The sequence below is a fragment of the Ranitomeya imitator genome, chromosome 4, assembly GCF_032444005.1.
Source record: "Ranitomeya imitator isolate aRanImi1 chromosome 4, aRanImi1.pri, whole genome shotgun sequence".
In the NCBI taxonomy this organism is placed as follows: domain Eukaryota; kingdom Metazoa; phylum Chordata; class Amphibia; order Anura; family Dendrobatidae; genus Ranitomeya; species Ranitomeya imitator.
Genome location: NC_091285.1, coordinates 58,040,976 through 58,067,314, shown reverse-complemented (window position 1 = coordinate 58,067,314; position 26,339 = coordinate 58,040,976). Strand labels below are relative to the sequence as shown.

Below are 26,339 nucleotides of genomic sequence, written 5' to 3'. Positions count from 1 at the left end.
TCGTTGTCTTGTTGGAAGATGAAATGACGACCCATCTTAAGATCCTTGATGGAGGAGCGGAGGTTCTTGGCCAAAATCTCCAGGTAGGCCGTGCTATCCATCTTCCCATGGATGCGGACCAGATGGCCAGGCCCCTTGGCTGAGAAACAGCCCCACAGCATGATGCTGCCACCACCATGCTTGACTGTAGGGATGGTATTCTTGGGGTCGTATGCAGTGCCATCCAGTCTCCAAACGTCACGTGTGTGGTTGGCACCAAAGATCTCGATCTTGGTCTCATCAGACCAGAGAACCTTGAACCAGTCAGTCTCAGAGTCCTCCAAGTGATCATGAGCAAACTGTAGACGAGCCTTGACATGACGCTTTGAAAGTAAAGGTACCTTACGGGCTCGTCTGGAACGTAGACTATTGCGGTGGAGTACGTTACTTATGGTATTGACTGAAACCAATGTCCCCACTGCCATGAGATCTTCCCGGAGCTCCTTCCTTGTTGTCCTTGGGTTAGCCTTGACTCTTCGGACAAGCCTGGCCTCGGCACGGGAGGAAACTTTCAAAGGCTGTCCAGGCCGTGGAAGGCTAACAGTAGTTCCATAAGCCTTCCACTTCCGGATGATGCTCCCAACAGTGGAGACAGGTAGGCCCAACTCCTTGGAAAGGGTTTTGTACCCCTTGCCAGCCTTGTGACCCTCCACGATCTTGTCTCTGATGGCCTTGGAATGCTCCTTTGTCTTTCCCATGTTGACCATGTATGAGTGCTGTTCACAAGTTTGGGGAGGGTCTTAAATAGTCAGAAAAGGCTGAAAAAAGAGAAAATCCAAACATGTGAAGCTCATTGTTCTTTGTGCCCGAACTACTTCTTAATACTTTAGGGGAACCAAACAGAATTCTGGTGGGTTGAGGGGTTGAATAATAAATGACCCTCTGAAAAGACTTTTCACAATTTAAAAAAAAAAATAAACAAAGAAATAACATTCTTTTTTGCTGCAGTGCATTTCACACTTCCAGGCTGATCTACAGTCCAAATGTCACAATGCCAAGTTAATTCCAAATGTGTAAACCTGCTAAATCTGCAGGGGGTTGAATACTACTTGTAGGCACTGAATATAGGGGGCCCCTGCCGCACGGGCCAGGTCGCACTTTCTGTGACAGTGATCGTTACCCCCCTGCTAATAGGAACAGAACAGTTTGAGTGTAAATTTACTGTGTAAAATACAAACGAGAAAGTAAAGATCGGAAAATGGAATAAAGGAGAATTTGTCTCATCACATAGAACTGCTATTTCTATACTTTAGGCTACATTCACACCTGTGAGACACGGCCACATTCTGTCCGTTTTTTTGCCATGGAGCTTTATTAATCCATACACACATCAGTTTTCATAATGGGTCAGTGAGACGCAGAGTGCGTCCTATTCTCATCCACTTTATGGTCCAGACTCGGAAATTAAGGTTTACGGCTATCAGTGTATAACAGATGACTCGCCAAAGACACAGGCCCCGCTTCTTCATGGTCATTTCTCTACGTTTCTGGAGTCATTTCCTTCTTTTAGTGGCCACACTATTCGGGCCTTATTCTCTACTCTTTTTAAGTTGTCTTTTTTTTAAAACTTTTTTTAAAATTTATCCTCCTCAACTTTGCAGATGTTTTAGATTGATTCGTGAAATTACTTTTTTCTAAATATCGCATTTTTTTTTGCCACCTCTTACTCCAGTCCCTGACTGGAGTAAGGTTTCTGGAGGAGTCTTCAATTTGGCACATTTTTCCATCTTTTTTTTTTTAAGGAATCGTGACTTTTGCTACTAAAAAGGTTCCATCAACTGGATAAAAAGAAAATAAAGAACAATTTTGAGCCAAGCTCAAGAACCGTAGAAGTCTTTTTTGAAGAATTTGGTGTGAAAGAAATATCAGTGAACACGACAAGATACAAAAATAAAATAAAGTGACTTCAACAAATCGTCGATGATGAATCGGGCCCATACTTTGTTCTTCACAGTCCATCCACGTTTCGTCTGATTTTAGCTGATACATTACTAAGAGTCGGTGGATAAATAAAGTTCTACCGGCTTAATTAACAAAAAGGATAAGAAGGAAAAAAAAACAAAAGTAACTAGGACGACACCTGAGAAAAAAAAAAGAAAAGTGGACTGTTTTTCTCGGTTGATGGAAACACTCACACTGGTGTGTGAACATAGTATTATACATAATCTGAATATAAAAAAGTAAAAAAGTGTCCTGATGGAGAGATTGCACATGTTGTCCTCATTATTTCAGGACCAGCTGAGGATCTTTTGGGGAGTTATTGTTAACTGATCCGTTTTTGGATTTCTTCTACTAAATGTTCCCTCGCGATATTAACCTGTAAAAAAAAAAAAAAAAAAAAAAGAACATAGTAAGATTATGGTTAAAGGTAAAAAAAAAAAAAGTCACTGAGATTAAACATGGAAGGACTAATACTATTTATGCTTGGCTGGGAAACCATGCTTAGAGGGAGTAATCCCGAAATGTTGCGATGTGCCCCTGTTCAAGTGTTTCCATAGGGACTAATGATATGGTTAGCGTGAACCGAAAGAACGGCTGCACTATATTATCAGCAAATAAAAAATATTACTACGTCAGTGATGCTACATATGAAAAATTATGGCCCCGAATTGTAGTATGGTGGAAACAAGAATTTGTCACCTAACCCCTTCACTCACAAGCCATTTTCCCATTTTTCGTGATAGTTTCTCGCTCCCCCTGTGCCCAGAGCCATAACTTTTTCATTTTTCCATCAATATGGCCATGTGAGGACTTGTTTTTTTGCGGGACGAGTTGTACTTTTGAATTACACTATTGATTTTGCCATGCAATGTACTGGAAAACGGGAAAAAAAATCCAAGTGCGGTGAAAATGCAAAAAACAGTGAAATCCCACAATGTTTTATTTTTTTTTTTTACCTTGTTCATTAAACGCTTTGAGTGACCTGCCATTATGATTCTCCAAGTCATTATGAGTTTGCAGATACATGGATAGTTTATTTTTTATTTAATTGGAGAGCATTTTTTTTAAATTAAATTTATTAAAAAAGGCGCGATTTTCCTAGACTCGTGGAGTCTCCATTTTTCATTATCTGGGTCTGGGTGAGGGCTTATCTTTTGTGCTCTGCACTGACGTTTTGGGGCAGATACGATATTTTGCCTGTTATTGCAATGTTGCAGTGACCAAAAAACGTAATTCTGGCTTTTTGACATTTTTTCTCGATACACTGTTTACCTAATGGATTCATTATTTTTATATTTTAATAGATTGGGCGTTTCTGAGAAGATATAAAGCTGCCATCGTCTGATCACTTGTACTACATATAGCAGCGCTTCAGCCCTGCTATGTATAGCAGAATTAATAACCACAGCCACAAACACGGGGGTCTCCTGCAGACCTTGGGTTGTCATGCCAACCCATCGGCACACCAAGATCATGTGACAGGGGCACCGAAAGGCGGAGCTAGTGACGCACTTACGGCACGATCATGTTAAATGCTGCTGTCAGAAATTGACAGGGACATTTAACCCCTTCACCCCCGGAGCTTTTTCCGTTTTTTCATTTTCGTTTTTCGCTCCCCTCCTTCCCAGAGTCATAACTTTTTTATTTTTCCGTCAATATGGCCATGTGAGGGCTTATTTTTTGCAGGACGAGATGTATTTTTGAACGACATCATTGGTTTTACCATGCCGTGTAACAGAAAACGGGAAAAAAATTCCAAGTGTGATGAAATTGCAAAAAAAGTGCAATCTCACACTTGTTTTTTGTTTGGCTTTTTTGCTAGGTTCACCAAATGCTAATACTGACCTGCCATTATGATTCTCCAGGTCACTATGAGTTCATAAACACCTAACATGACTAGGTTATTTTTTATCTAAGTGGTGAAAAAAAATTCCAAAGTTTGCTAAAAAAAAAAAAAAAAAAAAAAAAAATCGCGCCATTTTCTGATACCGGTAGCGTCTCCAATTTTCGTGATCTGGGGTCGGGTGAGGGCTTATTTTTGCGTGCCGAGCTGGCGTTTTTAATGATACCATTTTGGTGTAGATACGTTCTTTTGATCGCCCGTTATTGCATTTTAATGCAATGTCGCGGCGACCAAAAAAACAATTTTGCTGTTTTGATTTTTTTTCTCGCTACGCCATTTAGCGGTCAGGTTAATCCTTTGTTTTTATTGATCGGGCGATTCTGAACGCGGCGATACCAAATATGTGTATGTTTGTTATTTTTTGTAATTGTTTTATTTTGATTGGAGCAAAAGGGGGGTGATTTGAACTTTTATATATTTTTTATATTTTTAAACACTTTTTTTAAAATTTTGGCATGCTTCAATAGCCTCCATAAGAGGCTAGAAGCATGCACTACACGATCGCCTCTGCTATATAGAGGTGAAGTACAGATCACCTCTATGTAGCAGAAATGTAGGTGTACTTTGAAAGCCGACCACAGGGTGGCGCTCAAAGCAATCGGCCATCAACAACCATAGAGGTCTCAAGGAGACCTCTGGTTGTTATGTCAATGCACCGCTGACCTCCGATCATGTGACGGGGGTCAGCGGTGCGAGCACCTCCGGCCGCGCGTCCGGGAGCGCTAGTTAAATGCTGCTGTCAGCGCTTGACGGTGGTATTTAACTAGTTACTGGGCGCGGGCGGATCGCGATTCCGCTCGCGCTCATTGCGCGCACATGTCAGCTGTACAAAACGATTCCACCCTCGGCTGTTAGAGGCACATGTCAGGTGATGAAATCAGCTGTCATGTGTCGGAAAAGATGGGGGCTCAGCGTCACAGCCCGCATCAAAGGGGGAGACACGACATAGTGAAGGGGTCCAAGGATGCACATTCAATTAAAATAAAGCACTGCCGTCAGCAAGCCTCCTGGACCGGGCCCCTATAGTCTAAGGGTCTCCATTGCCTACAGGCTGCATGTAGCAGCCTAAGGGACCACATGCGGGCAGCGGGTCGCCTGTTTGAGATCTCTGCTCTATGACATCATGTGATTAAAAAAAGGACTAGCCGAATCCTTCTACGTTCTATTTACAAACAGGAGGACAATTTTCCCTGTATGAGTCATAAGTCACTGCGAACGTCAATGGCAGGAGGGAGCTAGCTAAAGAGGGATATGATTTCTACAGGGACAAGCGACTTCCTGTTTCTACATAAAGCAGAGAAAGGAGAAGAATTAGCTGGGTAGAAAGGCAAAATAAGCAATTGTAAGTACACAGTGCTATAGAATATGATGATTGCAATACATTAAGAGGATAAAAGCTTTGATGGGAGAGATTCTTTAATTACTGAAATGAACAATCAGAACATGAAAGAAAAATCTGAGAGATTGTTCATCACATGCCACGCTGCTGTCCAGACTGAATTAACTTTTTTTTGCCAGTTTTCCAGGACCAACAGAAATTAGAATAGTGAATGGCATATGCTACTTTCACACTAGCGTTTTTTTGAATACGTCGCAATGCGTCGCATTTTGCCCCATAGAGTAACATTACCGACGCATTGTGACGTATTGTCACACGTCGCAACCGTCGTGAGACGGTTGCGCCGTGTTGTGGCGGACCGCCGGGAGCAAAAAACGTTAAATGTAACGTTTTTTGCTGCCGAAGGACCGCTTTTTCCGACCGCGCATGCGTGGCCAGAACTCCGCCCCCACCTCCCCGCACCTCACAATGGGGCAGCGAATGCGCCGGAGAAATGCATAGGCTGCACCCGTTGTGCGGCGCATCAAACGCTAGCGTTGGAATCTCGGCCCGACGCAATGCTACGGGCCGAATCCGACGCTAGTGTGAAAGTAGCCATAAAATAACAAAAATATTGAACACAAACCTAATGAACACTTCTAATTTATGGCTGCTGCTGGCCAATTTCTGTTTACTTTACTTCTGGCAGAACGTGCCATCTACTCATATGACCGATGCAGCCGGTTACTGGTCTGCATTACTGAGAACGCCAGATGACATGTGAGCGCCACGGGCAAGTGAACAGAGAATGGCGCTGGATGTGTAGTGATGAAGCAGCAGCGGATTTATAAGTAATGGTTATTTTGTAATATTATTCCACTTACTGTCCTAGCCTAAGGGCTCATTCACCCGTCAGTTTTTCAGGTACGAGTCTTAGCACTCGTACCTATGACAGTCTATGGGGCGGTTCACGTCTGTGTGTTTTTGTGGATCAGAGTATCAGATCAAACTCAGCAAAGAAAGTTAATGGGCCTGTGAAAAATATCGGACAAGCACTCGAATGACAAAAGGATAGAAGGAGATGGAGTCACTTTTTTCTTCTCATCAGTGAAAAAAACTGATGAAACGCTGACCAAACGCTGATGAAAATCGGTCCGCTTTTCCCATATGTCAAAAAAACGGACGTCTGAATGAGGCTCATAGCTACAGAAGAAGAAAAAAAAATACTATAAAGGTAGACCATGCGGCTGCTATGTAGACTTCGGAGAGAGGAGACACCTTGTTGGGTGCCTTCACCTTCACCACTGAGTGATGTGTTAGACCTGTGCACCGGACGGACTATATTTTTAGTAAGAATGGTCTAAAGGTCATAAACAAGAAGTGGAGAGGGAAACAAAACCAGGACCTTGTGTGCCGGGGGTCCACATTAAGTATTAGTTCCAGAATTTGGGTAAGACCTGCACACCGAAGTACAGTACTGTGTCTTTCATTCATTAGAAGGCAGTAAATGAATTGCACACCTAAGTCCATTACAGATTGTGAAGCGAATATTCAGGCGGATTCACAGTGTACTTTTTTATGTGTCAGTGTGTGTGAACCCGGCCTTAAGCAGTAAGTCTTGTGAAGGACTATATTCCATAGATGTATACCTCCTCTCGCGTCGCAGTATCTCTCAGCTTTACCACTCCATCGTTAAGTTCTTGCTCCCCAATAATGGCCACCAGTGGAATGCCGGTCTTCTCACAGTACTGTAACTGGGCGAGTAATTTCGGGTTTTTTCTGTGAACCATTTCTGCCTAAATTGGACAAAATAGAAAAAAACAGTGAAGAACGAGTATTCCCAGCATTACGTGAATAACTGAAGAATCAAATACTAATGCGGATTGCCACAAAAAAAGCAAAATCCCACTACAAATGGTTGTTACAACGGTTCTCTTGTGGGGTCTCTAGATACATACATAGCTTTGTGCACACTTTGCTGTTCTGCATGCACACACTCCTCTCACACGGACGGAGCAGAAAACCAGAGGCCACAGTGTGAGAATCCAAGGGAGACACTACTACACCGTGTGCAAAATTATCAGGCAATTTATATTCAGGTTGATTAATTTTATTATTGATCAACTACAGCGCTGTTGGTCAGTCCAAGAGGTTAATAAACCTGACCGTTTAAGAAGGTAAAAGTGAGATTTAGTCTTTGTGGGAATATCTGTATGTGCAGAATTATTGGCCAACTATCAGTGTGAAGAATTATTATGCAACTAAACGAAAAATGGAAATTTTCCCATCAAAATCAGAATAATAACGAGACAGCTCAAAATGTACAAAAATGCATTTCTGACCTTCTAAAAAAATATATCAGTGACCAAGGTAGCCGCTCTTGTTTTCCATAACAATTATAATCCTTCCATCCATGGAGTAAATCAGTTTCTTATTTTTCGGCAGCCCCAACCACAGCCCCCAGACACTGATCAGAGGGGTGACTGTTTCTTTCACCGTAAATCTCCCTTTTAAGAAAGGCCACAAGTTCTCAATAGGGCTTAGGTCAGGTAAGGAAGGGACCATGTCATTGTTTCTTTTCTAAGGCCCCTACTGGCAGTCAAGCAGTGGAGACTTCGACGCATGTGAAGGAGCATTGTCCTGCATAAAGACCATGGGTTTCTTGAAAGATGCAGACATTTTCCTGTACTATTGCTTGAAGAAAGAGTCTTCTAAAACTGGAAGTAGGTTTGGGAGTTGACTCAGTCCATCTTCAACCTGAAAATGTCCAACTAGCTTATCTGCAATGCTACCCACCAATAGTAGTAGCCCACAGCGACCTTGCTGGTGTTGAGTTGAAGTGTAGGTCTGTGGCCGTTACTGATCCAGCCACGGGTCCATCCATCTGGTCCATCAAGAGTCAATCATCTCATCAATCCATAAAACCTTAGAAAAGCCTGTCTTCAGACATTTTTTGGCCCAGTCTTGACGTTTCAACCTCTGTGTATGGTTCAGTGGTGGTCGGGGTCAGCCTTTCTTACCTCGGCCATGTCTCTGAGCACTGAGCACCTTGTACTTCTGTGTTTTGTTCAGTGGTGGTCAGGCTCAGCCTTCCTTACCTCGGCCATGTCCCTGAGCACCTTGTACTTCTGTGTCTTGCTCAGTGGTGGTCGGGCTCAGCCTTCCTTACCTCGGCCATGTCTCTGAGCACTGAGCACCTTGTACTTCTGTGTCTTGCTCAGTGGTGGTCGGGCTCAGCCTTCCTTACCTCGGCCATGTCTCTGAGCACTGAGCACCTTGTACTTCTGTGTCTTGCTCAGTGGTGGTCGGGCTCAGCCTTCCTTACCTCGGCCATGTCTCTGAGCACTGAGCACCTTGTACTTCTGTACTTCTGTGTCTTGTTCTGTGGTGGTCGGGCTCATCCTTCCTTACTTCGGCCATGTCTCTGAGCACTGAACACCTTGTACTTCTGTGTCTTGTTCAGTGGTGATAGGGCTCAGCCTTGGTGATCATGCCTTTGACTTTTCAGAGTCAGTAAAATCGCTTTTTTACCCCATTTTGACTAACAAGCTTCCTAATAATTCTGAAGAAAAAGAAAGAAAGAAAGAAAGAAAGAAAGATAGATAGATAGAAAAGAGAAATAAAAATGAAGGAAGGGTAAAGGAGGGAAAGGTAAAGGAGGGAAGGGTAAAGTAAAGAAGGGTAAAGGAAGGAAGGAGGAAAAGAAGGAGGAAAGGAAGGGGAAAGGAAGGAGGGAAGAAAAGAGAAGAAACAAGGGAATGAAGGAAGGAGGGAAAGAAAAAGGGAGGGAAGGAGGAATGGAGGGCGAGAAGAGGGCGAGGGATGGAAGGAATGGAGGGCCAGAAGAGGGCGAGGGATGGAAGGAATGAAGAAGGGAAGGAAGGAAGCAGGGAGGGAAGGAAGGAGGGAAGGAAAGAAGGAGGGAAGGCAAGGGAAAGGAAAGCAAAGGGAAGGAAGGAAGGAGGGAAGGGAAAGGGAGGGAAAGGGAAAGAAGGAAGGAAGGAAGGATGGAGGGAAGGAAAGAAAGAAGGAAGGAAGGTTTGAGGGAAGGAAGGAGAAAGAAAATCCAAAATGTTCACCATCAAGCAAAATAAGACCACTTGTTTATTTTGCATGATGGTAACATTTTTGGATTTTTTTTTCTCTTTTTCACGCTTGCTTTTCAGGTTGAAAGCTTCGCAAGCCAGACAGCAAACTCGTCTCAGCTGAACTCGACCAACTCTGACATCTTGTGTGTGTGCATTGCTTTTATCTATGTAATCTCTTCCTTTGTGATGGCCGGACAGACAGGGATTTTGCTGCTGGTGTGTTAAGATGCAGATTGATATACCCTTTGCTACATTTTGGCACACACACCAGCTAGCCATAGCAGGTGTCTGTGGTGTGCGGCATTCCCTTTAAGCTGTTGTTTCTACTGTGACATTGCCTTTAGCCAGTGTTTTTGCGACGTGATATTTCCAATAAGTTGGGTGTCTGCTGTGTGACACTCCCTTTAAGCGTGTGTCTGTGCTGTGCGGCATAGCCTTGCATATAAATACTGGGTCCCATTCTCACACAGGGGAGTAGGACGATGTTCTCTCACTTGTCATCCGTGTGCTGTCCTTATGAAAACCGATACTTCTTACTCGGTCACTATTAACCCTTTACAGTTTCCTATGCAGAGTTATACATGCACCTCTATGGCAGCCGTTTGTTTTCTCTCGCACTCATCCGATTTCGAAGTAAAGTCGCAGCATGCAGCCATTTTTTACGCACGCTGAATACAGCTGAGAAAACCCCACAGATCTGCTCGGCCTCATTGAATTACACTGGTCTGAGTGCAATCGCATTATTTTATCGGATCGCACTCGTCGGATTTATCTGCTAGTGTGAGCGAGGCCTTATTCTGACCATTAGGACTGTGTGTCAGATGCCCGGCAATGGTTCTCTCCACACCAGTCACATCGCAGACCAGACTGGAGCATATACTGCACAACACCTTCACATACAGGTTATGATGCCACGCACGGCCATGACCGGGCCATAAAGACAATCTGTCAAAAGTGGCTAGTGTTTGCTCCCGCTGATCCTCTGAGTAAGCCATTTTATTTTCACATACAATACCATATACTATGAGCCTTTTTATTAAGGACTCAAGTTTTATAATCTTTACAAGGACCTTGACCCACAGGATTCTCTGGGGGGGGGGGTGTCCTTAGGCTACTCTGAGCCACACCCCCTTCATAAAGATCATAAAAATTAGCACTAAATAAGGAGGCCAATAATGCTCTAATTATATGGCAAATTTAAACCCCCCCCCCAAAAAAAAAAAAAAAATTGGGAATACTCCAGGGAGCAGCATCTATCTATATACATAATTGTCTAAGGGGCACTTCCGTCTGTCTGTCTGTCCTTCTGTCACGGTTATTCATTCGCTAATTGGTCTCGGCAGCTGCCTGTCATGGCTGCCGCGACCAATCAGCGACGGGCACAGTCTGATTAGTCCCTCCCCTACTCCCCTGCACTCACTGCCCGGCGCCCGCTCCGTAATCCCCTCCACTCACCGCTCACACAGGGTTAATGGCAGCGGTAATGGCCCGCGGTGTAACGCACTCCGTTACCGCTGCTATTAACACTGTGTGCCCCAACTATTTACTATTGATGCTGCCTAGGCAGCATCAATAATATAGGGATTTTTGGTTACTCACCGTAAAATCCTTTTCTCCAAGACGCTCATTGGGGGACACAGGACTGTGGGTGTATGCTTCTGCCGCCAGGAGGCTGACACTAAGTAAACTTAAAAAAAAATTAGCTCCTCCTCCATCGTATACACCCTGACACTGGCTACCAGAGACTCCAGTTTGGTGCAAAAAGCAGTAGGAGAACAAAAGAAAACACAAAAAATAATAAAACAGCATAAATACAGAAACTTTATGTCTAGAAAAGATCCTACTGACTAATGTAATCAGATATAACCAAAGCAGCCATAAGGCTACCAGGGAGGGAGCTGTGTCCCCCAATGAGCGTCTTGGAGAAAAGGATTTTACGGTGAGTAACCAAAAATCCCTATTTCTCCTTCGCCTCATTCGGGGACACAGGACTGTGGGATGTCCTAAAGCAGTCCCTGGGTGGGAAAAATCACTCACCAGAAAAAGACATCCAGATAATGTTTGTCTATAAATGCGCCACTGCCGCTTGAAGAATTCTTCTACCCAGACTTGCATCTGCAGAGGTCTGGGAATGGACATTATAATGTTTGACAAATGTATGCACACTAGACCAGGTCGCAGCCTTGCAAACCTGTTCTGCTGAGGCCTGGTGCCGAACGGCCCAGGAAGCCCCCACTGCTCTAGTCGAATGAGCCTTGATTCCGGCCGGAACCGTCATGCCCATGGAGCGATAAGCCTCCTGAATGGTCGCCCTTATCCATCTGGCCAGGGTAGATTTCGAAGCCGCGCATCCCTTCCTGCGACCCTGCGGAAGGACAAACAGAGCATCCGTCTGGCGAAAGGGGGCCGTACGGGAAAAGTACCTCCTCAGAGCCCTCACCAGATCCAACGTATGGAGAGCCTTTTCTACACGGTGCGTAGGTGCCGGACAAAAAGAGGGCAGAACAATATCTTCGTTAATGTGAAATGATGAAACAACCTTCGGCAAAAAGGATGGAGCTGGTCTGAGCACCACCTTGTCCTGATGAAATCGCAAAAAAGGAGGACGACAAGAAAGAGCTGCCAGCTCCGATACCCGTCTTATGGACGTTATGGCCACTAAAAATACAACTTTCCAAGAGAGAAACATCAAAGAAACCTCTTGAAGAGGCTCAAAAGGAGCGTCCTGTAAAGCCCTTAAGACCAGATTAAGGTCCCAAGCTTCCAAAGGAGTCTTATAAGGAGGGACCTTATGAGCGACTCCTTGGAAAAAAGTCCTGACTTGACGATTAGGAGCAATCCTGCGTTGAAAAAGTACTGATAAAGCCGAAACCTGCCTTTTAAGGGTACTCGGAGCCAGCCCAGAATCCAGACCTGCTTGAAGGAAGGCTAGAATGTTAGGAACGGAGAAACGCAAAGGGGGCAGCCCGCGATCTCTACACCAGGAAAGAAACACCTTCCAAGTGTGATAATAAATCCTGGCCGAAACGGACTTACGTGCACTGATCAAGGTATCAGCCACTTCTTGAGAAAAACCAGCCTGAGTTAAAACCCAAGATTCAACGGCCAGGCCGTCAAACGTAGGACCTTTGAGTTCTGGTGATAGATCGGCCCTTGAGATAGAAGATCTGGCCGATCGGGGAGCCGCCAAGGAACCCCGGCTAGAAGTTGTACCAGGTCTGCATACCAGGTCCGTCGTGGCCAATCCGGAGCGATCAGGATGGCCGGCACTCTCTCTGATTTGATCTTCTTGATTACTCTCGGGAGCAGTGCCAGAGGAGGGAACAGATAAGAGAGATGAAATTGGTTCCAAGACAGTACCAGCGCATCCACGGCGATAGCCTGGGGATCTCGGTACCGAGAGACAAAACTGGGCACCTTGGCATTCACCTTGGACGCCATTAGATCCACGTCTGGAGTTCCCCAAAGATGGCATATCTGCAAAAATACCTCGGGGTGGAGAGACCATTCCCCGGAGGCTAGACCCTGACGGCTTAGGAAATCTGCCGCCCAGTTTTCTTCGCCCGGAATGTGGACCGCTGAGATCACAGAGTGATTTCTCTCCGCCCAGAGTAGAATCAGTTTTACCTCCTGCATGGCTGCCTTGCTGCGGGTGCCCCCCTGGTGATTTATGTAGGCTACCGCTGTAGCGTTGTCCGACTGAATCCGGACAGGGCGACCCGCCAGAAGATGGTGAAAACGTAACAAGGCTAGCCGGACCGCTCGAATCTCTAAGATATTGATGGGGAGTTCTGATTCCCGAGGAGACCAGCGTCCCTGAGCTGTGTGATGGAAGAACACTGCTCCCCAACCCAGGAGACTGGCATCTGTTGTGACCACTAGCCAATTGGTTGGAGGAAAGGGCTTCCCCCTGAGAAGAGATGAGCTGTTTAGCCACCAAGCGAGAGCCTGTCTGGTCTGAAAAGACAACCGAAAATTGCGGTTGAGAGAGAGAGGATTTTTGTTCCATGCTGATAGGATTGCACGTTGGACGGGTCGAAGATGAAACTGTGCAAACGGAACCGCCTCTATGGTTGCAACCATCTTTCCTAACACCCTCATCCCGGACCGAATCGTATGAGGGTATGGTTGTAGAAGGTTCCTCACTTCCCGCCGAAGGGCAAGGGCCTTGTCCTGGGGAAGGATAGTTAAGGCTTGAGAGGTGTCGAAGGTCATGCCTAAGAAAGAGATTTTTCGAGACGGCCGTAGAGATGACTTCCTTAAATTTACCAACCAACCTAGACGGGAAAGGGTGTCCAGAGTGATGTCGACATTTTCCTTGCAAGACTGAAATGTCGGTCCCTTGATCAGCAGATCGTCTAGGTATGGCAAGACAACTATACCTCGGGAGTGCAGAATGGACACCACAGTCGACATGACTTTTGTGAACACCCTGGGAGCGGAAGCCAGTCCGAAAGGTAATGCCGTGAACTGGAAGTGTAGATTGTTTACGGCAAACCGGAGAAATCTTTGATGGAGCGGAAAGATGGGAATATGAAGATAAGCATCCTGAATGTCTACTGAGGCCAAAAATTCTCCCTTTTCCAGAGAGGTGATGACCGACCGCAGAGACTCCATCCGAAAGTGTCGAATGCGGACAAACTTGTTTAAGAGTTTGAGATCTAGAATAGGCCTCACTGCTCCATCCTTTTTGGGCACTACAAAAAGATTGGAATAAAAGCCCTGGAATCTTTCTTCCTTTGGAACAGGAGAAATGACACCGCTGATACGGAGAGACTCTATGGAATTGAACAAGCTTTGACGAAGAGATTTGCACTTGGGAAGACGGGATGGGAAGAACCGGGGAGGAGGAAGGCAGACCAGCTCTATTTTGTAACCTGAAGATATGAGCTCTGCCACCCACTGGTCGAGGATTACCTGAAGCCAGACCTGGCGAAATAAAAGTAGACGTCCGCCTACCCTTTTGGAGATGCCCGGAAGAGGCCTCCAGTCACTTGGCCGAAAATCTTTGCGTTCTAGATCCTCTAGATCTAGAAGACTGGGGACGCATTCTTCCCCCCTGACTGGCCGAATAAGGGGTCTCGGTCCTGATTGGGCCGACCCTGCGCAGAGAACCTGATGCTGGGGCCCATCTGACATAGCGAAAGGTTCTAAAGCGAGCCTGAAAATGGCGCCGAAAAGGCTGTCTGGCCCTCTGCTGAGGAAGGAATTTACTTTTCCCTCCTGTGGAGTCAGAAATGAGCTGATCCAGCTTTTCTCCGAACAAACGACCACTCTGATACGGCAGGGATGTAAGAGATTTCTTAGAGGTAGAATCAGCCCGCCAGGACCTAAACCAAAGGGCCCTTCTGATGGCAATAGCATTAGAAGCAGCCGAGGAAGCACAATCTGCCGCATCCAGAGATGCGTTAATCAGATAGCTACCGGCCATAGCTACCTGAGAAGACATTTCAGCCAATTCTGCTGACACATTACCTTCCTGGAGAGCCTTAGATAACGAGTCAGACCAAGATATCATAGCCCTGGCAACCCAGGTTGCCGCAAAAGAAGGAAAAAGTGCTGAGCTTGAGGCCTCAAAGACGGAACGAGCCAAGCTCTCTATAAGACGATCCGTAGGATCCTTAATCGATGAGCCATTAGGGAGAGATAGTAACGTGTTAGAGGCTAAACGGGACACTGGAGGATCTACAGAAGGATTTTCTGCCCAATCACTACAAAGTTCCGAAGCAAAAGGATACCTAGCCTTCAGAGCTCTTTGCCCTGAAAAGCGTTTGTCCGGGTGCTCCCTATTGCGTCGAATGAGGTCCTCGAACTCAGGATGAGAGGAAAAAACCCTATGGGCCCGTTTAGACCGCTTAAATGAGACCTTATGATCAGAGGAAGAGACAAGCTCGTCTTCTATCCCCAAAGACTGATTGACAGCTTCAATTAGGCTGTCTACTGACTCCTGAAACCCAGGTTTATCAAAATTAAGAGACCCTTCTGACTCGTAGTCAGTCTCAACTTCACCGCTTCCTGCAGGGGAAGGAGAGCGAGATACGGAACTCCAGGATGCGGAAGCACCTGAGTGCCTGGGAGACGCTCTGCGAATCCGCTTTCCATGCGTCTGTCGAGTGAGAGCGCGCCCCCTGCAGGCCGCAGACTCCTGAGACCCCGAGGCCCTCTCTGAGACAGGCGGATTACCGGTCCCGACCGCCGGGGTCTGCAGTGATTTGATCGCTTCAGTAAGGGACGCCATGGATTGTGACAAGGACGTGACCCATTCCGGAGGAGCTACCACAGCATCTGGCTGAGGGACCGGAGCTGGAGAGACTACTGGAAGACTGGCAGGGGGGGGGCTCCTGGACATGTTCAGGGTCACAGGCCTCACAGAGGCGGTTACTTTGGGCGTGCGGAAAAAGGGCACTACAAGATACACAACTGGTAAAAAGAACCGTGTGAGTCTTAACCCTTCTAGACATAATGATCCGTAATGCTATACCCAGGGCCAAAGACTGGGAAAAAAGGAATGCTTCAGCCAGATGGAGGGAGAAGCACTTACCCCAGTCCTGTGCCCCCACGAGTACCGAGATGGATCCTCAAAGCATGATGCTGAGCCCAAAAGCGCTGTCTTATATGCATAGCAGGCCTTAGGGGGGAGGGTTCGCCAAACGATGCTGCGGCCTGGAGCAGGCCCGAAGCCGGGGCCTCAATTTTTCCACCCTTAGAGCGAGGAGAGCCGGAACCGGAAGTGACGCGCCGGAAGGGGCGGAGCCCCACAGCGCGGTCCGATGGCCGGAAGTCCCGGCTCCAGGAAGCTGCTCCACGCCCGAAGCGGCCAGGCAGAGCCGATGCCTCTGGGGGGACAGCGGCGCTGATCCTAACGCCGCGCGCCGCAGGACCACGCTGCAGCGTAGCTGCGCCACAGCGTCGCCCGACATAACGCCACAGCGCCGGACAACGCCGCAGCGCCACAGATCCAACGCCCCAGCGCCGGATCACGCCGCAGCGCAGCAGTCCCAATGCAGCAGCGCCGGACCACGCCGCAGCGCCGCCACACCAAGACGCCGGCCTCAGCAGCGCTGAAAAAAAGGGCACCGCACTCCCGGAGGACACAGCTGCCGGACCCCGCAGGTAATGCCAGGAGCCCCCCCCATCATACCGCACTATCGAGGGGTAGAACCAATGACGGTGCAGGAACCCTAACTCCATTATCCCCAGGATAAGGAGAGGGACCGTCCACCACCCCAGCTAACACCGCAGGGGTGTAGAATTCAGGGGGGAACACACGGACATCTTATGGGCACCTGTACAGCCTGGAGTCTAGGTACCTCAGGGTGGTCAGAGCTAAGTCCGGTGAAGAATCCCACGTCGCGGGGAAGGATACGTGGAGAAAATCGCACGTACTTGCCCGTTGATGGTTTGGGGAGATCGGACCCTCAAAAAGGTCCGTCGCCCCTTCAATCCAAAGATGTTGAAAAATCGGGACCATCGATCCAGGACCCAGAGATGTGCCTCCTTGAGACACTAAGCATGAACTGGAGTCTCTGGTAGCCAGTGTCAGGGTGTATACGATGGAGGAGGAGCTAATTTTTTTTTAAGTTTACTTAGTGTCAGCCTCCTGGCGGCAGAAGCATACACCCACAGTCCTGTGTCCCCCAATGAGGCGAAGGAGAAAAAAATATGTCATGTTAAAAATAATAATAATAAAAAAAACCTGCTATACTCACCCTCCGCCGCCTTTCCCGCTCCTCACCACGCTCCCGGGACCGCTCCACTGTAAGCGGCAGCTTCCGGTCCCAGGGCTGGTGTGCGACAAGGACCTTCCGTGACGTCACGATCATGTGACCGCGACGTCATCATAGGTCCTGTTCACACCAGCCCTGGGAGCGGAAGCTGCCGCTTGCAATGGAGCAATCCCGGGAGCGTGGCGAGGATCGGGAAAGGCGGCGGAGGGTAAGTATAGCAGGACTTCAACGGGCTATAGGGGAGTATATTTTTATTTTTTTTTTAAAGTCTCTATACTACGTGGCTCTGTGCTGGGCAATATACTACGTGACTGGGCAATATGCTACGTGGCTCTGCTATATACTATGTGGCTGGGCAATATACTACGTGACTGGGCAATATACCGTACTACGTGGGCTGTGCTATATACTATGTGGCTGGGCAATATACTACGTGGCTCTGCTATATACTATGTGGCCGGGCAATATACTACGTGACTGGGCAATATACCATACTACGTGGGCTCTGCTATATACTATGTGGCTGGGCAATATACTATGTGGCTGGGCAATATACTACGTGGCTGGGCAACATACTACGTGGACATGCATATTCTAGAATACCCGATGCGTTAGAATCGGGCAACCATCTAGTATATATAATCGTCTAAGGGGCCCTTCCGTCTGTTTCTCTGTCACGGAAATCCTGCGTCGCTGATTGTTTGTGGGCACAGTCCGGCCGCGAATTCGCCCCTTCCTACTCTCTGTCAGTGCCCCCTCCATACTCCCCTCCAGTCAGCGCTCACACAGGGTTAATGGCTGCATTACACCGCGTTATGCCGCGGTGTAACGCACTCCATTAACGCTGCTATTAACCCTGTGTGACCAACTTGATTTACTATTGATGCTGCCTATGCAGCATCAACAGTAAAAAGATCTAATGTTAAAAATAATAAAATAAAAAATCATTATATACTCACCTTCCGGCGCCTTTCCCGCTCCTCGCAACGCTCCGGGCCATGCATTGCGGTCTCGCGAGATGATGACGTAGCGGTCTTGCTATATACTACGTGGCTGTGTTATATACTATGTGGGCTGTGCTATATACTACGTAGCTGTGCAATATACTATGTGGGCTGTGCTATATACTACGTGGGCTGTGCTATATGCTACGTGGGCTGCGTTATATGCTACATGGCTGTGTTATATGTTACGTGGGCTGTGTTATATGCTACGTGGGCTGTGCTATATGCTACGTGGGCTATGTTATATACTACGTGGCCTGTGCTATATGCTACGTGGCTGTGCTATATGCTACATGGGCTGCGTTATAGGCTACTTGGCTGTGGTATATTTCTCTGTTGCATCTGTGCATCATGAATCGTGGTATATGTTAAAGAGGGGGGCCCACTGACACTATTTCACCCGGGGCCCTCAAAAACCTGGAGCCGGCCCAGGCTTCACTGATCGTTCGCGGCCGCCCGGGCGTCACCAATCAGTGACAGGCGCAGTCCGGCCGCAAATTGGCGCGGAATTTGAACCACGCTTCGCTAATTGGTCGCGCCCGGCCGGCCTAATCCTGTGTATAAATTGCATTATTCTGAAAACTTCATAAATAAACTACTTACATATTCTAGAATAACCGATGCGTTAGAATCGGGCCACCATCTAGTGACCAATATAAGAGCATAAACTTGACACTTCACCTGGTGACAAATTCTGAGAATCTGTCAGTAGGATAAATCCTCCTGAGCCATCTATATGGGCATGCAGGTCATAGAAAGCTGACTTAAGTGACACCTGGGTATCTGTAATCCGATGTCTTATTCCAGAGAAATTCACTTCTTTCTTAATATGTAAATGAGCTGCCGAGATCTCCCAGAGAATCTGCCTCCAGAGATTATTTAATTCAAAAGTGAGCGTTACCAGTGTGAGACTTGTTATAACCGACAGTCTGCTCTGTTTCTTATTGCTGCTTTTTGATCACTTTAAGGATGCAAAATGAACAAAAAACCACAATTGTATATTTTGTTTATTTTGTGTATTTTGAGCACCATACATGTAAACCCTTGTCAGGAGGTGCAGGCTCACCATTCCCCACAGCTCCTGAGCCTGCTCCTCCTGACACAAAATAAACAAAATATACAATTGTTATTTTTTGTTCATTTTGCATCCTTAAAGTGATCAAAAAGCAGCATCTACCATAAAATTGAACCAAGAAAATTAGTTTCTCACGCAACAAATAGTCCTCATACAGCTCTGCTGATGGAAATTCTAGATGTGACTCCACAAGGTTATTGCTAAAAAAGACAAAAAAACAAAAACAAAATAAAAACCTCAATAGTTCATTCTGTATCTTTTTTTTCACAAATATTTCACTATTTTTCTGTTAAAAAAAAAAAAGAAAGAAAAACTCTATACGGAACAGAGCTGACCAAATACAAACTGCCATTGAGACCGCCATTGAGCTCAGGTGGTTGATCAGTTACATTCTGGATCAGGAGATAAAATACGAACATAAAATGGCTCGCGTGACCCCATCACTGTCTAACAGTGTAGGTACACATCAAATGCACAGCAAACAGGACAAGGGATATACTCACTTTAATACCAGAGCTCCACAGCGCGGTAAGAAGTTTCATCCTCTCTTCTAAAAAATGTGGTTGTGCGGACACCACCAGCACTTGAGTTTCTGTAGTTCGAATATTCTTTAAAGATCCATACAAAAAAGTGGTAGCATCCTTTATGTAACATCATTTCATGTAGCATCATCTTTTATACAGATTAAAAGGGTTATTCCCACAATCACATTAATTTTCACAAAACCCAGTAAATGTATAATTAGACCCAGCCTAACAAAGATTCTATTATTTTTTCCCTCCCTATCTGCCCCTTTGTGCATCCAGTTTGAGATAGCTGAATGGGTTACCTGACTCTTCTACTGCAAAATCTACATTTCCCAGCACCACCCTGCTTCTCCTGAGTGCTGCTGAACCCTCCCCATCTTGTGTTCATGTCACTATCTTCACCTATCTGCATTGGTGACTGAGCTAACTGATGAATGTACAAAATAGCCCAGGCTTCCAGGAGCGTAACTCGGCTACACTGTGCTCAGATCAGCTGCACCCATCACAGATATTTGGTATACTATCAGCTATTCTTAGAGTCCAGTCTGCTCCTCTGTACACTGTAAAGGTCCTGTACATGGACAAGCCCGTTAAAGCAAAATGACTGTTCAAACCAAGCACAGATACTCAATGTAACTTTGTCGTGGACAAGCAGTTCACCAACAATTCTAACACTGGATTGCATATAAACTCTATTTTCTCTGACATACACTGAAGGGTTACTCCCATCTGTTATGCCTGGACACCCCCTTTAAGTATGAGATGCTGCAGGAGGCTGTGATGGTCGTCAGTAGTATTGTCAATGTTCATACAATCTAATACCTCTTCAGGCATTTCTCCTTACCTCGGCTTTCTTCTCTGCTATGGACAGTATTCTCTCAATTCCAATGCTGATCCCCACACATGGTACTTTTCTGCCCTTGGCATCAAACATCCCCACGAGGTCATCATAACGCCCCCCTGCGGCTATACTGCCCAAACCAATACAGTCAGGATTCTTGGTGTCTTCAGGGTCTTCAAGGAGTACAGCTTCATAAATCACCCCTGTATAGTAATCCAAACCACGAGCTAAGCCCAGATCAAACGAGACCTAATGAGAAATGACAATAAAAAGGCGCTTAGTTGACGGCTAACATCTCAGATTGGTATCTTCTGTCACAGGGTAGTGTATTTTATGTTCATACCTTATCTGCCACGCCAAAGATTTCCAAGTAGCGGTGCAGTAGTTTGAGGTCGCTTAGTGCTTCCATCGCAATGGTGTTCGGAGAAATCAATGGATCGTTCCATAATTGTTCTAGAATTGCCAAGCCACCTAAGCAGAAAACAATTTACCTATACAGTGATGCAGATAGAAGATGCAGATATAGCGTAGTACTATTATTGTTATGGGCGGCACGGTGGCGCAGTGGTTAGCACTGCAGCCTTGCAGCGCTGGAGTCCTGGGTTCAAACCCCACCAAGGACAACATCTGCAAAGAGTTTGTATGTTCTCTCCGTGTTTGCGTGGGTTTCCTCCGGGCACTCCGGTTTCCTCCCACATTCCAAAGACATACTGATAGGGAATTTAGATTGTGAGCCCCATTGGGGGACAGTGATGATAATGTGTGCAAAAAATGTAAAGCGCTGCGGAATATGTTAGCGCTATATAAAAATAAAGATTATTATGATTATTATTACTTGTGCCCTGGGGCCTGAGGGAGCCCAGAGGCCATGTATAAAAAGATAAATGGTAGGTGAAAGAGGCCAGCTACAGATTTTCCATCGCGGCCCATCCTTTCTTGATGGGACCAACAGAAGTAGCTGACTGCTGCGACACTCCCGTAAGAATGACGGTAACCGTAGAGAACATGATCAATCTCCATTCCATTTACACGGGGTTCTCCAGAGCCCAGGTTCTCCTCTAACAGTGGACGTCCCAGTGGTTCGAACCTTAATGATCAGCAAGTTGCTCTCCATCCCATGGGGATAATTTTCAAACTTGAGAATACCATTTTAATGAGTTTATGGGTTAGCGGTAAACAGGCTTTGAAGGGGGCTCTCCTAGATTAAACTTTGATTCGATCATCAATGTTTGATGGGCATAAATACAATTTTGCAAAAAAAAAAAAGAAAAGGCTAAATGAGGTGGAGATGCAGTGCCAAGCAGAGCTACCAGCATTAACCCCAGCTTGCACTATCACCAAAAGCATTAATAGTCTTGTGTATGCACAGATCATCAATTCATAGAATGTTAAGAGTTGTAAAGGACCTTCAAGGTCAACGTGTCCAACCCCCTGCTCAATGCAGGATTCACTAAACCATCTCAGACAGATGCTGCTGCATCACACTGTTGCCTCATGTGCAGTCTGTGATCTATTAGTACACCCAAGTTTTTTTCACACGTGCTGTTGCTTAGTTCTATTCCTCCTATTCTGTGGATGCAATTTTTGTTTTTCTTGCCCAGACTTAGAATCTTGCATTTCTCCCTGTTAAATACCATTCATTAGTCACTGCCCATTGTTAAAGTTTACCTAGAGCCTTCTGAATCTTCTCTCTGTCTTCAGTTCCTAAATCCTGGAGAATCTCTTTAATTTATTCTGCAAATCTTTGTCAGAAAACTTAAAGTGACCATTTTTTTTAATTAGGGAAAGAAAAATGAAATAGAATGATCGGCTGTGAAAATCCACAGCACGCTTGTGTGTGCGCGCTGAAACCGCAGCATGTCAATTATTCGGAAGCTCATTTACTTCCCCTGCAGATTACAATCAGGCAAAATCAGCCACAAATGCACCATAAAACCTTAGGTGCCCAATTTTTCTTTTTATCTTTGGCTAAAAAATTGTTATGTGGACAAAGACTAGCTTAATTGGCATCTACAGCACAGAACAGAAGCTGGTGGAAGCCAAATACAAAGCAGCATAAGCCGTGCCCCTTAAAGGGGTTGTTCTATATACAACACATAATGCACTTAATAGATGAAAACTGTATGACTGCTGGGAATTCAGACCCCCGCTAATTCTAAAAACGGGGGTGCCCAAAGTCCTCAATTTAAGTAAAGCAATACTGTGCATGTGTAACCACTGCGCCATTAACTATCTATAGGAGTTATAAACCGTTAATGAAGAAGTGGTCAAATGTGTTCAGTAATGCTTTACCTAAATATGGAACTTCAGGTCCCTCATTTTCAGCAGTAGCCAGGATCATACATTTTTCTTGTGATAAGCAATATATGTTGTGGCCTCAGACCCCTGTACTATTGAAGCAGCATGGTGGCTCAGTGGGTAGCACTGTTGCTTTGCAGCACTGGCGTCCTGGGTTCAAATCCCATCAAGAACAACATCTGCCAGGAGTTTGTATGTTCTCCCTGTGTTTGTGTAGGTTTCCTCCGATATTCCAAAGACATACTGATCGGGAATCTAGATTGTGAGCCCCGATGAGGACAGCGATGATGTTTGTAAAGCGCTGTGGAATGTAATGACGCTATTAAGTAAAGAATAAATCTCTGGTCGGACCCCCAGCAATCATGTATCCTGTGGATAGATGATATATGTTGTTTATACCTTAGGCTTATTTTGTTAGTGTGCCTTTACGGCAGAAACTCCAAAAAAAAAAACGAAAAAAGCAAAACATATGAATAAATAATAACCCTGTATTAGAAAGCGGCTGCATTACTTAGTCTGCATGGAAGTGAAGGTAAACGCCAAGACGAGACCATCTTAAGGCAATTTTACACAAATGAAGCGGATCCTTTGTATGCATTGCATTTTACGTTCTGCGACGGTTTTGCGGGGTCTAATATATTTCCCCCCCGACCAGGCTGAAGCATTTCCTTATTGGATCTATAATTTATGTCTGCTTCAATGTGCCGGGACTCCGCATTTTTCTGATGTATCTCCACTGGCATAACTACACTTTAATTAGCTTCCACCAGATACAATCTCTCTGCCAGCCGGAGACTCAATTATTCTGTGTTGCAACGTACGCAAAAAAAGAAGCGCTGAAGATACACAAAATGCCCTTTGCTCTTGCAGTGCGCCATTCATCACGGGCACCTTTACGTACCGCTCCCATGCTTCATACCGTTAAGTCTGATGTATTCGCCCACTCGGTCTACAGTCTCCGGACCCAGAGCCTTCTCCTCAATCATCTCTCTTCTGACCTTGTCCCAAGGAATCTGAAATAAATCTGCAATACATAAGTTACTTGTTCTCTCCATTATAGGCGACATCGGAAATCCATTCGAAAATCAGGTCGGAAATGAATGGGAAAAAGTCACCCGAAGTGTGTGACATCAGACAGTTATAAATAGAGGCTTACGCCTCCTGTATCCAGCCACATGCCGATTTCTGCAGCTCCCAAAACGTGTCTGGCTTTTTGTAAATCAGCCCCAGACCTTACGTGCCAGCACAAGGCCAGACTTAAGTGATGTTCCTGCTCGGTCACAGATGCATTTATCAAACAGGATCCTTGCATACGTCCTGTTATGTCCTTAGAATTGTAATAGAATTCATGCTGCAATGATGTCCTCCTTGCCTTCATTTACCAATCTGATATTGAAGCATGAGCCATTAGAGAACGTCTCCTCTCAACAAAATTACCTATATTACCTGGAAACACAAGGCCCCAGGTCGGTCACTCTGTAAAGTCTGTGAATATTCAATTCAGTCATTGCTTAGCTATCAAGGTCTAACAGAGTCAAGCAAAAGCAGACCAAAATAAGTGCCAACAACAGTATGACAAGTCAATCAGCGCTCGTTCAACCCCTTAAAGGGGTTGTCCACTACTTGGACACCCCCTTCTCAAACCGTATCTTTGCCCCCAGTAAAATAATAAACACTTATACTCACCTCCAGTGCCATTCCAGCAGTGTCAGCACTGTCTTTCTCAGAGATGGCGTGACATTATTACAATACGCGATCCCTGCAGCCAGTCGTAGCTTCACTCTTCCCGCCTTCAGACGTATAACATACATCAGGTGGAGGGAGGTGAGAAAAGCAGGGATTTGTCTGGGAGAGGGAGGCCAGACCTGATTGACCACAGAGAGAGTGAAGCCATTGATGGCCATGGGGAGGGCGAAGCCAGCACTGACTGGCCAAGGGGAGAGTGAAGCCAGCGCTGACTGGTCAACGGAAGAGTGAAGCCATCGCTGGCTGGCCAAGAGGTGAGTGAAACCATCCCTGAATGGCCAAGGGGAGAATGAAGCCATCGCTGACTGGCCAAGAGGAGAGTGAAGCCATCGCTGACTGGCCAAGGGGAGAGTGAAGCCACGGCTGACTGGCCAAGAGGAGAGTGAAGCCATCTCTGACTAGCCAATGGGAGAGTGAAGCCATCGCTGACTGGCCAAGAGGAGAGTGAAGCCATCTGACTAGCCAAGAGGAGAGTGAAGCCATCTGACTAGCCAATGGGAGAGTGAAGCCATCGCTGACTGGCCAAGGGGAGAGTGAAGGCAGCGGTGACAGGCCAATGGGAGAGTGAAGCCATCGCTGACTGGCCAAGGGGAGAGTGAAGCCCGCACTGACTGGTAAAGGGGAGAGTGAAGCCAGTACTGATTGGCCAAGGGGATAGTGTGCAATAATGTCACGTGAGCCCAGGGAGAGACCGTGCCAATACTACTGGAATGGCGCCAGCACCCTAGGGGAATATAGGCGCTATTTTACTGGGGTCAAACACACAGATTGAGAACAGTTTGAGTAGTGGACAACCCATTTAACGTTATAACTGTCACCAGGTTTTAGCTACGTAATTTGAAAGCATCATAATCTAGAGGCAGAGATCACGATTCCAGCGATGTGTCTCTTACTGGGCTGCTTTCTGTTGTGAAATCACAGAAAGCTGCTAATCAGTGGTGTGAGCGGGGTAATACAGCTAAGCAGTCAAAAAGCGGGTAAACTGGCAGCATAAAAAACGGTGATTTTATCAAAACTGCATCACCTAGTAAGTGATACATCGCTGCCCTTTCATCATGCTCCTCTCAGACAGAGTAGAAAACACCTGTTGCCCATTTCCCATTACTGACACAGTCAATTTTCATTTTTGCAGGGTTTTTTGTGTTTTCTCCAAAAACTATAACTTTTTTCCCCAACACAGTTTTTGAAGCATCAGTTGTAATTTTAAATGGCACAATTCATTTTAGCATACAATGTACTGAAAAGTGTGAAAGAAAATTCCAAGTGAAGTGAATAGGTTAAAAAAAAAAAAAATCTATAATTGTTTTTTGTTTTATCTTTTGTGTGGGAAAAATGACCTGACAGTATGATATTTTGGTGATAAAATTGTAGTTAAATGGCGGGGGCCCTTCTGATTGGTTGGAATACCTCCATCCTTCCTCTCGTCTCCAGAGGACGCAGGCTCATACTCCTCCCTTCCTTCGCAGTTTGAAAAGCTTTTGCTGTTGGGGGTCGCCGCCTGCACATGCGGTCTCCTTAATATATGTGCTTTTGAACCAAAATACCAAAGACGAGTTCCCCAAGTCCAGGCCATTAGCGGTCATTGGGCGACCAACTCCCCCAAGGTGGCTTTATTATCTATCCTCCCGGGCTCGTTTCGCTTCCAGAAAAAGGGGCTCCTAAGATTCTGTTTGACTGCCGCGCACACGGTGATCCCGAGACATTGGAAAGCCTCCCAATCTCCTAATGTGTCTGAATGGGCTAAGGAGATGACCAGCCTCCAAAGTATGGAGGAATTGTCTGTTGATGTTAATGGTTCAATGGAGAAATATCTGCAGGTTTGGAGCCGTTGG

General features: G+C 46.0%; 1 protein-coding gene across 1 annotated transcript in view; it reads right to left on the bottom strand.

The window, feature by feature from the left end:
* Positions 1-1,333: 1,333 nt before the first annotated feature.
* Positions 1,334-26,339, bottom strand: part of LOC138675472 (histidine--tRNA ligase, cytoplasmic-like) — an 89,570-nt gene continuing 64,564 nt past the window's right edge. Inside the window, exons 10-15 of the mRNA XM_069763761.1 lie at positions 23,681-23,774; positions 20,807-20,934; positions 20,467-20,712; positions 19,599-19,703; positions 6,851-6,997; positions 1,334-2,356 (exon numbers count right to left, since the gene is read on the bottom strand). Coding sequence (XP_069619862.1) covers positions 2,303-2,356; positions 6,851-6,997; positions 19,599-19,703; positions 20,467-20,712; positions 20,807-20,934; positions 23,681-23,774 — 774 coding nt within the window. The 3' untranslated portion in view covers positions 1,334-2,302. The remainder of the gene's footprint in view (positions 2,357-6,850; positions 6,998-19,598; positions 19,704-20,466; positions 20,713-20,806; positions 20,935-23,680; positions 23,775-26,339) is intronic.